The 14,995-nt window shown below is 67.4% G+C and overlaps 2 protein-coding genes across 2 annotated transcripts; one reads left to right on the plus strand and one right to left on the minus strand.

Annotated features, from left to right (window-relative positions):
• The first annotated feature begins 47 nt into the window (after positions 1–47).
• Positions 48–5,472, plus strand: GRN (granulin precursor). The gene is made up of 12 exons (XM_030466091.1): positions 48–103; positions 1,076–1,178; positions 1,273–1,308; positions 1,427–1,511; positions 1,588–1,691; positions 2,329–2,482; positions 2,562–2,668; positions 3,407–3,512; positions 3,612–3,709; positions 4,193–4,420; positions 4,971–5,246; positions 5,329–5,472. Exons 2-12 carry the CDS (start codon positions 1,092–1,094, stop codon positions 5,446–5,448), a joined length of 1,401 nt encoding a protein of 466 aa, XP_030321951.1. The 5' UTR covers positions 48–103; positions 1,076–1,091; the 3' UTR covers positions 5,449–5,472.
• An 811-nt stretch (positions 5,473–6,283) lies between these two features.
• On the minus strand, positions 6,284–14,938 carry FAM171A2 (family with sequence similarity 171 member A2). Its single transcript, XM_030465740.1, is given in 11 exon segments — positions 6,284–6,712; positions 6,714–7,482; positions 7,484–7,588; positions 8,185–8,382; positions 8,567–8,624; positions 8,757–8,873; positions 8,999–9,175; positions 10,197–10,355; positions 10,655–10,747; positions 12,269–12,496; positions 14,845–14,938. Coding segments are annotated over 11 exon segments (2,427 nt in total).
• Between the last annotated feature and the right edge of the window lie 57 nt (positions 14,939–14,995).

Raw genomic sequence — 14,995 nt, forward strand, 5'->3', positions numbered from 1 at the left:
GGAGAGCAGAGGGCGTGTCCCTAGGCCAATGGGAAGCGGGGGGCGGGGCTTGCGGCGGCCCGGCACGGCGGGGCTGTAGGAGAGCGGAGCGGAGAGACAGAGGGTAGGGGGGTACTGGGAATACTGGGGGGCACTGGGGGCACTGGGGGATGTTGGGGGGCACGGGGGGATATTGGGGGGTGCTGAGGTTCACAGGAGGCACTGGGAATGCTGGGATTCGCTGGGGACTACTGGGAGCGCTGGGATTCCCTGAGGGCAAAGGGAGGAACTGGGAGCCCTGGGGTTACTGGGAGGAACTGGGAGTGGGGGTACTGGGAGTCATAAGGAGCATTGGGAGTTACAGGGGGTACTGGGAATACTGGGATTCCTCAAGAGCATTGGGAGACACTGGAAGTTACAGGAGGCACTGGGAATACTGGTTTTCCTTGAGGGCTACTGGGTGGGGATCACGAGGGCACTGGGAGGTACTGGGAGTCACAGAGGTACTGGGAACACTGGGATTCACCGAGGCCGCTGGGAGTCACAGGGGGGTACTGGGAATACCGGGATCCCCCGGAGGCATTGGGAGGTACTGGGAGGGAATCACGAGGATATTGGGAGGGACTGGGAATCACAGGGGGTACTGGGAATACTGGGATTCCCCGTGGGGTGATCACCTCTCCTCACCCCCAGCACAGGGTCGCCGGGGGCGGACCCGATCCCCGGTGGGGGGGGTGGGGAGGGATGGGGTGCGTTGGGGTCGTGCCTCAGTTTCCCCTTTGGGTGAGGGCCAGAGCGTGGGGGGGGAGGGGGGCATCACGTGGGAAGAGGGAAGTGAAAGTGATTGTGGAATGGGGGGGGGACATGGCCCTGAGCACCCACGGGTGCCCACCCCAGCATCCTGGCGTGAAGGGGGACTCTGGGTGCCCTCCCCTCCAGCTCCCTGGGGTGCTTTGGGTGCTGAGGGGGGGCCCGGGGCTTTCCCAGAAAGGGGAAGTGAGAGCTGGGGGTGGGACACGTCCCCCCCGCTCCCCACACACCCAAACCTCGGCGAGTGGGGAAACTGAGGCAGGGGGTGTTGGGGGGGTGCCCACAGGTGCCCCCCCAGCGCCATGAGGACCCTCGTGCTGTGCCTGACCTTGGCTGGAGTTGGGGCTTTGCTGCCCTGTCCTGGGGGGCAGCCCTGCCCCCCCACCCCGGTGAGTGCTCAGGGATGGGGGGAGCAGGTGCCAGGGGTGCCCCCCAACCACGGGTGACCCCCCTGTGTCCCCATTGTCCCCCTCTCCCCACCAGGTGCTGTCCCCCCAAGCCAGCTGCCCGCTGCCAGAGGTCAGACCACTCACCCTGCCTCAGTTTCCCCCTCTCGTCTCTCTGCCATTTTTGGGGGGGGGTCTTCCCTCCCCCACCCTGCAGCCTTCCCACCCCCTCCTTGTCCCCCCCTCCCCAGGATGTCCCCTGTGCTGGCAGCCACCACTGCTGTCCCCGAGGGTCCCACTGCAGCCCCGATGGCCAATCCTGCCTTGTGTCCCCAGGTAAGGAGGGGATGGGGGGGGGGGGGTGTCCCAGCGGGGTTGGGGGGTCCCCTCACCCCCTCCCTGCTCTCCGCAGCCCCCCGTGCCATCCCCTGTCCCGACGGGCAGTCCGAGTGTCCCGATGATGCCACCTGCTGTGTGACAGCCAGCGGGGCCTGGGGGTGCTGCCCCATGCCCCAGGTACAGGGGGGGACACAGGGGTGGGGACAGGGGGACATTGAGGGGGGAACATTGTGGGGGGAGGGAGGGACAGGGACACTGAGGGGGAGGCATTGTAGGAGGGACATTGTGGGGGACATGGGGGACATGAGGACATTGTCAGGGGGAGAAAAAAATTGAGAGGGGAGATGGGGACATTGAGGGGGGACATGGGACTTTGAGGGGGGGACACAGGGACATTGAGGGGGAGGCATTGGGGGGGGACATTGGGGGGGACACGGGGGACATGACATTGTTGGGGGAGAGACATTGAGGGGGGAGATGGGGACATTGAGTGGGGACATGGGGGGACATTGAGGGGGGGACACGGGGACCTTGTGGGGGGACCTGGGGACATTGAGGGTGGGACATGGACACATTGAGGGGGGACACGGGGACATAGAGAAGGGACATTGTAGGGGAGGACATAGGGACAGTGTGGGGGAGACATGACATGGGGGGGACACTGTGTGGGACATTAAGGGGGGATATGGGGATGTCGTAGGGGGACATTGAGGACATTAAGGGGATTGTGGGAGGGACACTGAGGGGGCCATGGGGACATTAAGGGTGGGAGGGATGACATGGCCAGTGTGGTGACCCTCAGGCCTGTCCCCAGGCCTCGTGCTGTGCTGACAAGGTGCACTGCTGTCCCCACGACACCATCTGTGACCTGGCCCACGAGCGCTGCCTGTCCCTCACGGGTGACAATGGCACTGCCACCCCCCTGGGCACCATCTTCCCCTCCTGGAAGCGTCAGCCCCCAGCCCCAGGTAGGGGTGGTCACCCCCCGGGTGTCAGGGTGTCCCTGCGCAGAGTGACACGGTGACACTCCCTGTGTGTCTCCCGCAGTGGCCCTGGGGAAGGTGCCGTGTCCCGATGGCCGCTCAGCCTGTCCTGAGGGTGCCACCTGCTGTCACCTCCCCTCGGAGCAGTATGGCTGCTGTCCCCTGCAGAACGTGAGTGCTGACACCCCCCCACCGAGCACACCCCTCACCCCCCCTTTTGGGGACACCCCACACCAAGCCCACCCCCTCTTGGGACACCCCCACACCGGGCACCTCCCCAACACCCACCCGGGGGTGTCAAACTGGGCACCCCACACAGGGCACCCACCCCACGAACCCCCCCCCTCCTGGTGAGCCCCCCAGGGGCCCCCCCCAGCACCTCACATTGGGCACCCAGTACCAGAACCCCCCCATACTGGGCACCCAGTACCAGACATCCCCCTCTATCAGCCTCCCCCTACTGGCACCCAGTACCCCCCCCATACTGGGCACTCAATACCAGACCCCCCTCTCATACTGGGCCCCCAGTATCAGGCTCCCCATACTGGGAACCCAGTACCAGACTCCCAACCCCATACTCGTCCCCCAGTATCAGGTCCCCCCCCACACTCCCCCCCACACTGACACCCAGGACTAGGCACGCCCTGACAGGGGCACCCAGTAGCAGACCCCCTCATACAAGACCCTGGTCCATACTGTGCACCCAGTCCCAGATCACCCCTGGCCCTGGGCACCCCCACACTGTGCCCCACTTAGCACCCCATCCCACCCTCCAGCCCCTCTGTGGGTGGGCAGGGGTGCAGTGTCCCCAAGCTGTCCCCATGCCCCCGGGGTGCTCCAGGGTGTCCCCAAGCTGTCCCTGTGCCCCCGGGGTGCTCAGGGGTGTCCCCAAGCTGTCCCTGTCCCCAGGCTGTGTGCTGCAGTGACGGCCAGCACTGCTGTCCCCAAGGCACAGCGTGTGACCTGGAGCACTCCACCTGCACCTCCACGGGGACCCCCACGCCCCTGCCCAAAGGTGAGGACACCCGCACCCCCCCTGTCCCCATCCCCCTCCCCTCCTGTCCCTGCCCAGGGACACGGGTGCCGATTGTCCCCTTGTCCCTGATGTCCCCAGCTGGGGACGTGAAGTGTGACGATCAGACGAGCTGTCCCGACGGGAGCACATGCTGCCGGCTCAGCACCGGGGCCTGGGGGTGCTGCCCCCTCGAGCAGGTACCGGGGGGCACGGGGGGAGGGGACACCCGGACAAGTGTCCCCTGTGATGTCCCCCACGAGGGACAATGGCTGATATCCCCTGTCCCCTTGGGTGAGGGTCAATGTCCCCTGTACCCAGGGAGGGATGTGGCCAGCGTGGGACCCCCAGTGTCCATGGGGATGGGTGGGGGGTGACACCGAGCCCTTCTGCTGCCCCCCCACCTCTGCTAACTGGGACCAGTTTGGGGCTCCAGTGCCAGGAGGTGACAGGACACGAAGCCGCTGGGATGCTCAGGGACATTGTTCTGGGGGGATGGGGGGTGTCACCGTGTCCCACCCCCATAGGGACTGTGGCCAGGCTGGGCTGGGGGCACAGGGGACACGGGGGGGGGTTGGCAGGAGCAGTCTGGGCGTTGTGTCCCCGGGGGTCCCTCTGGGTGGGTGTGGAGGGGTCCGGGCTGGGCTGAGCTGACCTCCTCCCCTCTTGTGTCCCCCCCGCAGGCCGTCTGCTGCCCCGACCACGTGCACTGTTGTCCCCAGGGCTACATCTGTGACCCCGCGGGGGGCAGCTGCCTGCAGCAGGGGGGGGGGCGCCGGCCCTGGCTGCGCAAGATCCCGGCGGTGACCCGGGGGGGGGACGTGAAGTGTGACGAGAAAATGTCGTGTCCCCAGGGCAGCACGTGCTGCCAGCTCAGCTCGGGGGCCTGGGGGTGCTGCCCCCTCGAGCAGGTTTGGGGGTGTCTGGGTGGGGACGGGGACACTTGCGGTGAGGGGGGGGAGGGGTTTGGAACCAGGGTGGCCTTTGGGGGGCACCCCGAGGCTGCATGGGGACATGGGGACGTTCAGCAGGACCCTGGCACCTCCTCTCCCCTGGAACAGAACCCCCCCTGCCCATGGGGGACAGGGTGCAAGGGGCTGGGGGTGTGACTGGGGTGGAGTGGGGTGTTTGGGGACCTGCAAGTCAGGGGGGGACACAGGGACATGGAACACCACCCGTTCCATCACTGTCACCCACCATCACTGTTCAGTCTCCTCCCAGCACTGTCACCCCTCCATCCATCATTGCTACACACCCATCAATGTCACATCCCCCCCATCACTGTCACCCCTCCATCAGTGTCACTTCCCCCCATCAGTGTGCCCCCCCCCATCACTGTCACCCCCTCCCTGGGGCTCTCTGGGCACCTTGGGGACAGGATCCAGCCCAGCTCCTGGGGGCAGGTTCAAGGTGTCCCCTGGATCCGGGTCCCCCCACTGACCCCTCTGTGTCCCCCCCCAGGCCACTTGCTGCCGGGACCACCTGCACTGCTGCCCCCGGGGCTACACCTGCAACCTGGCCGAGGGGAGCTGCGAGAAGCTGCTGACCCCCACCCTGCTGCTGCCGGCCCCCCCGCCAGCCCCTCGCCCACCCCCTGCCCGCCTCCCCGCCTCCCTGCGAACCCCCAACTCCCCCTATCCCTCCCCCGTGCCCTGCGATGCTGCCCACGCCTGTCCCAAGGGGCAGCGGTGCTGCCACGGCCGGGGGACATCCTGGGGGTGCTGCCCCTTCATCCAGGTTAGTGCTGGGACACACACACACACAGGGTGGGGGGCACTGGGTGGTGTCACCCCCCCTCACCCCCCCAATCTCTCCGCAGGGTTCCTGCTGCCCTGACGGCCGCCACTGCTGCCCCAAATGGGCTCGCTGCACTGCGAGGGGCTGGGGGTGCAGCCCCCAGCGCTGGGACCTGCCCCCCCCCCTCAAGGAGCTGCTCTAAGGCCCACAGGCACACACACAGACACATCCCCCCCCCGGGTGACCCCACCCCAATAAAAGGTTTTTAGGACGAGGCTCTGGCCCTTTGCATGGGGGGGGGAAACTGAGGCGGGGGGGGTGGTTTTTGTTTTGTTTTTTAATATATTAATGCCATCTAAGGATCAGGCAGCAGTTCCCTGCCCATCCCGGGGGGGGGTGTCCCCATCTCCCCCACCCCTCGCTGGCTCCTCTTCTTCCTCGTCACGTAGAAAACGTTTAGAAACACGATTAAAACCCAAAACCGAGGGGGGGGGGACGAGGGTGTGGGGGGTGTGGACGGGACACTCGGCCAAATCCCCCCCCATCGGCTCCTACGGCAGCTTGGAGGCACTGCTGGCCCGGGGGGCACTGCTGGCCCCCCCCCGCCCTGTGGGGACACGAGTGGGGAGGTGTCAAGATGGGACACACGCACACACACAAACCCCTCCCCCCCAAAAAAAAACCCAGGGAAGCAAATGGCAGGGTCACGGGGGGGGACACAGGGCAGTGGGACCCCAGGTGATGGACCCTGATGACACTCGGGGGGACACGCGTGACCTGGGGCTTGGCACGGCAGGGAACGGTGTCGGGGGGACACAGACGACAGTGTCAGGACAAGGTGACTGGGGGGGGAACAGTGTTGGCAGGACAGGGTGACAGTGGGGAGGGGGACAGTGTCAGGATGCCAGCAGCCACACACCCACCGTCCCACCCCTCCACCCCTCGGGGGTATCCCCTGTCGTGCCGTCCCCCCCTCCCAAAGCCCACTGACACCCCCCCTGTCCCGCCTCTAAGCACTGGGTCCCCCCCCCCAAAACTCACTTGACATTGAAGACCATCAGCGGCCTCTCCTCCCGCTTCTGCCAGGGGCTTTTCCTGTCGCCCATCTCGTCCCCCCCGTCCCCCCCCTCGGTCAGCGCCTCCTCCTCGGGGCTGGTCAGGGAGTCCCGGGGGGCTTCGCTCAGACTGCTGCGCCCACTGCCCCCCCCCCGCCGCCCCCCGCTCCCCGCTTCCAGCAAAGGGGCCAGGGAGCTGTCCTCGGGGGAGGGGGCAGCGGGCAGGGGGGGCGGGGGGCGGCTCCCCCCTTCCTCCCCTCCTGCCAGGGGGCGGGGGAGCGGGCGGGGCGGGGGGGGCGCCGGGCAGACCCCCCCCCTGTCCCCTCCCTGCAGGTCGATGTAGGAATGGCGGACCTGGGAGGAGCGGCCGTCCAGGGAGACGAACCAAGCCCGGGGGGGGGGGCGGCCCCCCCAGCTCCAGCAGCTGCTGCCCCGCCAGCGCCTGCAGCTCCCCGTTCAACTGGGCCACCGCCGACCCGTCCAGCAGCACCGGGATGGCCACCGAACCGCTCACTCCCGGGGGGGCTCCACGACCACCGCCCCCTCCCACTCCCCCTCCCCAGTTTTCTCCTTCTTCAAAGGATTGCCCAGAGGATTGAGGGGGGGCCGGGGGGGCTGCTGGAGTGCTCAGGGAACCGGGACCACCTCCCCCCATAACTTCGGGATCCGTGGGGGGGTCAGGGTCCCCGGGGGCCAAACGCATGTAGCGGGCGGGGATGAGCAGGGTGGGCATCACCCCCCGGTACATCTCCTCGGGACCCCCCCCTCGCTCCAGAGGGCCGCACAAGAGGAGGGGACCCGGGGGGGCCAGCGAAGGGGGCCTGGGGGGGGGCTCGGGCTGTTCGGGGACGTAACGGGAAAAGATGGGGGGCGACGGGGGGTGGAAAACGGGGGTCCCGCGGGGATGCTCGTCGGGGGGCTGCAGCCCCTCCACCGAGCGGGCGGCCCTGAGGCCGAAGGCTTCGCCCCCCCGCCCTCCATAGTCCTCCGGGGCGGGGGTCTGGCGGCGGCGGGGGGGGGCGAGGGTGGAGGCGGTGAGAGGAGGGGGGGGGCGGGGACCGTGGCGGAGTTGGGGAGGGGGGGGAGGAGGAGGGTGATAAAACTCGTGCCTAGGGGTTGGGGGGTCGCGGGGGTCGGTGTCCCCCCCCCTCGGAGGCCGTCTCCGGGTGGCTGCCCGAGCAGAGCAGGTCCAGCTGGGACACGGAGGTGGCCTGGTCCCGGCGGGACTCTGCGGGCAGCGGCAGCGGCACTTTGCGGGGCTGAGCCCGCGGCTTCAGGCAGCGCCGTCTGCGGGGGGGAAGTGAGAGAGGGGCGGTCACCGTGGGGGGACACCTTAGGGGGACACTCACCACCCCCACCCGGCTCCATCACCCGAGGGGCTGGGGGGGGGGGGGCAGAGCCCCGATGGGAGCAACTGGAGGAGGGGTGACCCCACTGACAGGTAGAGGGGAATGGGGTGGTTCCCCCCCCCCTCAGACCCATCTATAGGGCATCCGAGAGGTGGGCATGGAGGAGTGGACCCCTCAAACAGTGCCAGGGCGTGGTGGGCTCCCCAGACCCAGCTTTAGGGCACCCCATGGGTGGGCAGGGGGTGAGGCTCCCCCCAGACCAAGCTATAGGGCACCCAAGATACCAGGGGGAGGTGGTCTCTCCCTAAAGAGACCATCAGTTCTATGGGTAACCTCGGGGGAGGTGGGCATGGGGGGTGGTCCCACTGCACAGCACCCAAGGTGGCAGGGGGTGGTGGTCTCCCCAGACACAGTGCCCTATGGCACCCAGGGGGTGGCGTGTGTGTCCCCAGCTGCTGTGGAACTGGGGGGTGCAGGGTGGGGGCTGCAGGGTGAGGGGTGCAGGTGAGGGGTGCAGGGTGGGGGGGTGCTGACCTGCAGTAGTAGATGAGGAGGCAGAGGAGGGTGAGGACGAGCAGGGCCAGTGCCCCCAGGATGGTCAGCAGGAAGATGGTGTGGTAGGTGGTGATGTCCGGCCCCCCCCGCTGCCATGGCCACCAGCCCTGGGGGACAGCAGGCTGGCAGGGGGCAAGAGACCCCCCCAGGAGGGCACCACCCAAGGCGTGGGGGCTCCTTCCCACACCCACACCCATGGGGTGGGGGTCACTGCCCATACACCCAGGGCTGCACCCAGCAGCCCCCCATGGGTTCAGGGTTGTCCACCCACCCCCCAGCACACCATGGGATAGGGACCCCCTAAACCCACACAGGATGGGTCCTCACCCCCCCATGGGTTGTGGGCCTGGCCCCAACTTACCAGTCACCCCCCGGGGTGAAGGTTCCCACCACCCACCAGCCCTCACAGGACAGGGACCCTTCCACCCCCAAATGGGACGTGGGTCCTCTCCCACCCCCTTGGGTGCTGCCACCACCCAAGGACAACCCCTCCCCAGGCCCATGGGGACAAGAGGCAAGAGGGGGGGTGGGTCCCATGGGTGCCCCCCTACCTGTGCTGGGTGAGGGCAGTGCTGCTGCCCAGTATCCCAACTGGGAGGAAACAAATGTCCAGTAGAGCTGTCGGCCCTCCTTACGGATCAGCCCCGTCCCATTCCGCACCCACAGCCCTGCAGGGACACATGGGTGTCCCCCATGGTGTGCTGAGACCCCACACACTCATCACCCCCCCCCCCCAATCCCCGTCAGGAGCTGTGTCACCCCCCCTGCCACCACTCCTGCTCCCAGTGCTCACCGCTCTTGGGGTCAAACCTCCAGGCTGGCACGCTGGTGGCCACCATGGGTCCCGAGTCAGTGGCCAAAGGGATGGAGAGGTGGATGGGGCCGGCCAGTGGCACCTCAGTCCCGTTGCCAGTGAAGAGATGGACACTGAGAGCTGCCACGGGTGCCAGCTCCAGCCAGGTGGCATTGGCTGTGGGGACAAGTGACAGGGATGAGTGACAGGGATGGTTATGGGACCAAGTGACAGCCACAGAGGTTGGAAAAGATCTTCAAGATCATCCAACCATCAACCCAACTGCTGAGCCCAGAGCTACCCCACGGCCCTCAGCACCACAGCTCCAGGGCTCTGAAACCCCCCCAGGGCTGGGGATACAACCCCCCTCCCAGGCACTGAGAACCCTTTCCAGCAGGAAGTTTCCTCAGATCCTATCAGAACCCAAGGGTCGGGGTTGGTTTCACTCAGAAACATCATGGACCAAATAGCTCTCCTGGGGTTCCTGCAGGGGATATCCTCCCCCCATGCCATGCCCCAACCCCACCCCCACCTGAGGATTTTAGGGGGAAAGAAGTGATAAAGTTTAGAACTTAATATCCCCAGGAGGGCACAACCCTTCTGCCTGCCACCTCCTGACATTGTCCCCTGTGTTCCCTGAAGCAGTTCCTGGGGAGGCACCGGCACCGCTGCGGGGGTCCAGAACAGCCCCTGGGAGGGGTCACCATGGGTGGGGGGGCTTGAGGGGAGCGGGGCCTTCACTGAGTCCCAGACTGGTTTGGGTTGGAAGGGACCTCAAAGCCCCCCCAGTGCCACCCCTGCCATGGGCAGGGACACCTCCCACCAGCCCAGGGGGCTCCAAGCCCCATCCAACCTTCAACACTGCCAGGGATGGGGCAGCCACAGCTTCTGGGGGCAACCTGGGCACCCAGGGGCTCAGCACCCTCACCCCAAGGAATTTCTCCCTCCCTCCCTCCCTGCCCAAGATCTCCTCTCCATCTCCCCTCTCCCAGCTGCAAACCCTTCCCCCTCAGAGGGTCCCATCCCTCCAGGCCCTTGTCCCAAGTCCCTCCCCAGCTTTCCTGGAGCCCCTTCAGGCACTGGAAGGTGCTCTAAGGTCTCCCCATGGGATCCTTCTCTTCTCCAGCCTCAACACCCCCAACTCTCTCAGAGCTGCACCCCCTCCCCCCCCCCCCCGATGTCCCCACTGTCCCCGTACCACCGCTGTCCTGCTCTGTCCCCAGGAAGGCTGGGAAGGTCCTGGCCAGGCTGTGCCCGGTGGCAGTGGTGAGGGAGGCACTGAGCTGGGTGTAGGTGGAGCTGCGGGGCAGGCGGGCGGCACGGCGGGGAAACTGTGCCCAGGGCTGTCCCCGGACACCTGGGGGGGACAGGACAATAAGGAGGGTGCTGGTGGCACCCCAGGGTAGTGGTGGCACCCAGGGGCAGTGGTGGCAACCAAGGGTGATGGTGGCAACCAAGGAGTGATGATGGCACTTAAGGGCAGTGGTGGTGGCAGCCCAGGGCAGTGGTGGCACCCAAAGATGGAGGTGGCACACAAGGATGGTGGTGGCACTTTAGGGCAGTGGTCATGACACCCAGGTTCAGGGGTGACACCCAGGGGTGGTGGGTGGGGACATGCAGCTTCCCTCCCCCTCCTGCCATGCCCCGGGGTCTGACCTGGGGAGCCCAGCAGGATCTGGACCTGATCCTCGTAGAGGATGAGGGTGGCGGGGTGCTCGGGGAGCAGGTAGAGACTGAGGGAGGTGTACACTGCACAGGGGGGAGAGGGGACAGCAGAAATGGCAGCACCCCCATCCCTGCACCCCCACATCCCTGCACCCCCCATCCCTGCACCCCCATCCCTGCAACCCCCATCCCTGCAACCTCTATCTCCTCACCCCCTCACCCCTGCATCCCCCTTCCCTGCACCCCATCCCTGCAGCCCCCATCCCCACCCCCCCCCCCTTCTTATACCCCCCTTGCCAGCACCCCCATCCCTGCACCCCCAATTGTGCATCCCGGGCCTCTGCATCCCCCTTCCCTGTACCCCCAAAACAAGCACCCCCCCTCCTTGCACCCCCAATTGTGCAGCCCCCCCATGCCTGCACCCTCCTATCCCTACACCCCCTCTTGTACCCCCCAACCCCAGCACCCTCAACTGTGCAATCCCCCCCCCACCCCTGTAGCCCTCACCCCTGGCATTCCCAACCCCAAGCACACCCCCATCCCTGCACCTCCCTTCCCTGCACCCCCATCTCTGTAACACCCCATCCCAGCACCCCCATCCTCACACCACCCCTGCATCCCCCCCGTACACCCCCCACCCCTGTACACCCCCTCATCCCTGCATCCCATCTGTGCCTGAACCCCCCAATCCCTCCACCCCCACCCCAGCACCCTCACCCCTGCAGTCCCCCACCCTCTACCCCCAATCCCTGCACCCCCAATCCCTGCACCCCCCAATCCCTGCACCCCCCACCCCAGCAGCCCCATCTCTGCAGCCCCCCAGACCCCACCTCCCCACCCCTGCACCCCCCACCCCAGTGCCCCCTCCCCACCCCCCCTGCTGGCCACCCCCCCGTGTCACCCCCCAGCAAGGTGACCCCATCGATGCCACCCCTGCTGCCCCCCCTCGTTCCTGCTGGCCCTGGGGACAGGGACTGGCACTCAGCCCAGTGTGCCCCCCCCCCACCCTGGCACGGGGGGACTTCGGGGTCACCAGGGCATGGCTGTCCCCTCCCAAATGGGACATCTTCCCCCAAGCCCCCCTTTGTCACAGAAACACATACCCCCCCAAAGCCCTTTAGGGTCCCCAGGAAGGGATCTGAGCCCCCCCACCCCGGTAAGGGAGGAACAAGGGACCCCATTAATGGTTTGAGGCCCCCAACAAGGGGCTGGGACCCCCCCACGAGGAACCAGAGCCCCCCAGCAAGAGATGAGGGCCCCCCATAGGGGGTTGGGTTCACCCAACAATGGGCTGGAGCCCCTCATAAGGGCTCTGAGCCCCCATTAATGGGGTGGGATCCCCAGTAAGGGCTCTGAGCACCCCAGTAAGGGGTTGGGGTCACCTATAGGGACTGAGAGACCGAGTAAGGGGTTGGAGCCCCCCAGTGAGGGTTGGGGTCACCTGAAGGAACTCAGAGACCCCCAGTAAGGGGTTGAAGTCCCCAGTAAGGGCTCAGAGCCCTCCAGGAAGGGACTGGGGACAATCATTAGGGTTCAAAGCCCCCTCCCATGGAGTTCAGAGCCCCCCTCAGGGTCTGTGTCCCCCCGGGGGGGTGGGTGACTCACGTGGCAGGCGGGTGACACGCCAGGGGACAGAGGCTGTGATGTACCCCCTGCGGGTGGCGGTGACGAGCACGGCGGTGCCCAGGCGGTACGGGACCGGCAGGACCCCCGCCCCCTCCCCATCCGTGATCCCCACGGCCAGGGAGCTGCGGTTCCCCAACACCTCCAGGGTGGCCTGGGCCAGCGGGGCCAGTGTCCCACTCTCATACACCTGGACCTTCAGCAACACCTCTGTGGGGACACGGAGGACACTGGCGTGAGCCCACCCAGCACCCAATGGCACAGGGGTACCCCCAGAGTGGGCCCGGGGGGAGGGGGTGACAGCCAAAAGGTGGTGGGACCAATGCCAAGAGGTGGCAGCCACCACGCTGAGGGCATAGGGACCATCCCAGCAGGGTGCTGGGACCCAACCCCAAGAGTGGTGGGGCTCCAACTGGTGGGGCACCAGTTCAGCAGAATGGTGTGATCCAAACTGGTGGGGCATGGGCACGATCCTGGCAGGTGGTGGGACCCATCCTGCTGGGTCATGGCCACCAACCCAGCAAGGCCATCCCCACTGGTGGTGGGACCCAAACTGGTGGGTCCTGGGCACTCATCTGGCAGTGGCCATGATGGTGGCACGGGTACCACCTTGGGAGGTCATGAGCACCACCCTGGTGGGTCGTGGGCACCCCTCAGGCAAGGTGATACCCATCCCCGTGGGTCACTATTTCAGCACCTCCTGGGCACCATCCCAGCAGGGTGCTGGGACCCATCCCAGGGGTTCATGGCCACCCCCCCAGTGGCTGTGGGCATCATTCCTGTGCCCCCTGTGCACCCATCAGCAGTGGGGTTACTGCTCCAGGGGGCCGAGCCCACTCGGGTGGGTGCAGCCCCTCGTATCCCTCCCCAGAAAACCCCCCCAGGAAGGGTCACCCAGGGCTGCTCCCCCCACCAGACTGCAACTCACTCATGTCATGAGTTTGAGGGGTCTCCACCCCCTCAGAAGCCCAGGGAGGGGTCCCCCACCCTGGTCCCTCACACACGGCAGGGGTGGGGGGGGACGCCCAGCCCCCCCTGTGCCTCCACACCCCCCCCGGGTGGCACCTCCTGCGCATGAGCCCGCAGCCCTTGGCAGCCGTCCCGGCTCCGGTGCCGTCACCCTGGCAACGACCTCCTTCATACCACCCCCCTGGCCTGTCACCCCCCCCCCAGAGCCCCCCACCCCCACCCCTGGGCATCCCCACCCCATCCTCCCCATCCACCCCAGATGTTGCCCAGATGTGGCACCAGGAGGAATTTGCAGCAGCTGCTTTGGTGCTGGGGGAGAGGGAAGGGTCAGGCATGGGTGGGGGTCACACAGTATGTGTCCCCCCAAAGTGGGGACAGCTGGTACCCGGGGGGCAGGAATGTCCCCTTGGCCACATGCCGGCCACCTGCAGCTGCTGGGGGACAGCTGGCACCAAGGGCCACCCCCTGGTGTTCCCCAGAGAGGGGGGTGACCAGGGTGTCACCCCCTCCCCACTTTTTATCCCCAAGAGGTCCCCAGCCATTGACAGTCACCAAGGGGCACTGCTGACCCCCCAGTGCCTCCCAGTATGCCCCAGAGTGGGTGGGTTGGGGGTCCCGGGGATGGGGAGCAGGACCTCCCAGGCACACACACACGGGGACACTGCCAGGAGGGCCTGGGGTGCAGGTGGGGAGGTCCCGGGAACCACAGGGACCCCAAAGTGAACCACAGCACCCCGAGGCCCACCCACCTGCTGCCTGCAGGTGTGACCACCCCTCCCCAACATCCCCCCCCTCCATCCTGCCCCTCCGGGTGTTGCTCAGGACCATTTCCCCCTCCATCTTACACCCCCAGCCCTGGGGCCCTCCACCCACACTGTTGCATCCCCAGGCCCTGCCCACCACCCACACCCACCACCGTGCACCTCTCGGCCTGCGACCCCCACCCATCATTTTGCACCCATGGCACTGCCCACGACCAACCCCATCCCCCCCCCCCGAGCCCTTCTCCACCCCATGCATCCCCCCCCCCTATCATGCACCGCACCCCAGGACCCCCCGCCAAGCACCCATCAAGGGTCAGGACTGCCCGGGGAGGGGGAGACGGGGAGGGGAGGGGCAGACAGACTGCGGGGGGTGTCACAGACGGACGGACAAGTAACCGGGGGGGCGGACAGAGGGACATTCAGCCGCCGGGGGTGAACGGAACCAAAGGAGAGCGAGGGGAGAAGGGGACAGAGAGGGACGCCCAGGCGGGGGGGAACAGACGGAGGGACAAGCGAGGGACAGTCAGCCGGGGGGGGGGCTGAGGGAGGGACAAGCGGGGGGAGGGATGACAAGGATGGCGAGCCGAGGGGGGGACAGGGAGGGACAGCCAGGCAGGGGGGGACACCGGGGGAGGGGAAGACACGGGGGTATAACCAGGCGGGGGGGGGGACACCGAGGGAGAGCCGGGGGGGGCGGGCGGGGGTCGCTGCCAGCGGGCAGGGCTGTGGCTGGAGGGTCCCCCCCCAAGGATGAGGATGGCGGTGTCCCCCCGGCGGGGCTGGGGCTGCAGGGTCCCCCCCCCCGCACACAAAGGCCGCTCTCACCGTGCGCCCCCGGCTCCGCCGCCCCCCGCGCCCCCCCGCCCGCAGCCGTCAGCAGCAGCAGCAGCGGCAGCGGCGGAGCCCGGCGGGGCCGCATGGTCGCTCCGCGCCGTTACCGCGCCATGGCCCGCCCGGCCCGGCCCGGCCCGGCCCG

The sequence above is a fragment of the Calypte anna genome, chromosome 27 (assembly GCF_003957555.1).
Source record: "Calypte anna isolate BGI_N300 chromosome 27, bCalAnn1_v1.p, whole genome shotgun sequence".
Taxonomy (NCBI): domain Eukaryota; kingdom Metazoa; phylum Chordata; class Aves; order Apodiformes; family Trochilidae; genus Calypte; species Calypte anna.

What these genes read in the sequence shown, in the direction of transcription:
- GRN (XM_030466091.1), top strand. Translation starts at nt 1,092, where the DNA reads ATGAGGACCCTCGTGCTGTGCCTGACCTTGGCTGGAGTTGGGGCTTTG. An exon ending in GCTGCTGTCCCCTGCAGAAC is followed by an intron (nt 2,669 to 3,406) that starts GTGAGTGCTGAC and finishes CCCTGTCCCCAG; the next exon opens with GCTGTGTGCTGCAGTGACGG. An exon ending in CCCCACGCCCCTGCCCAAAG is followed by an intron (nt 3,513 to 3,611) that starts GTGAGGACACCC and finishes TGATGTCCCCAG; the next exon opens with CTGGGGACGTGAAGTGTGAC.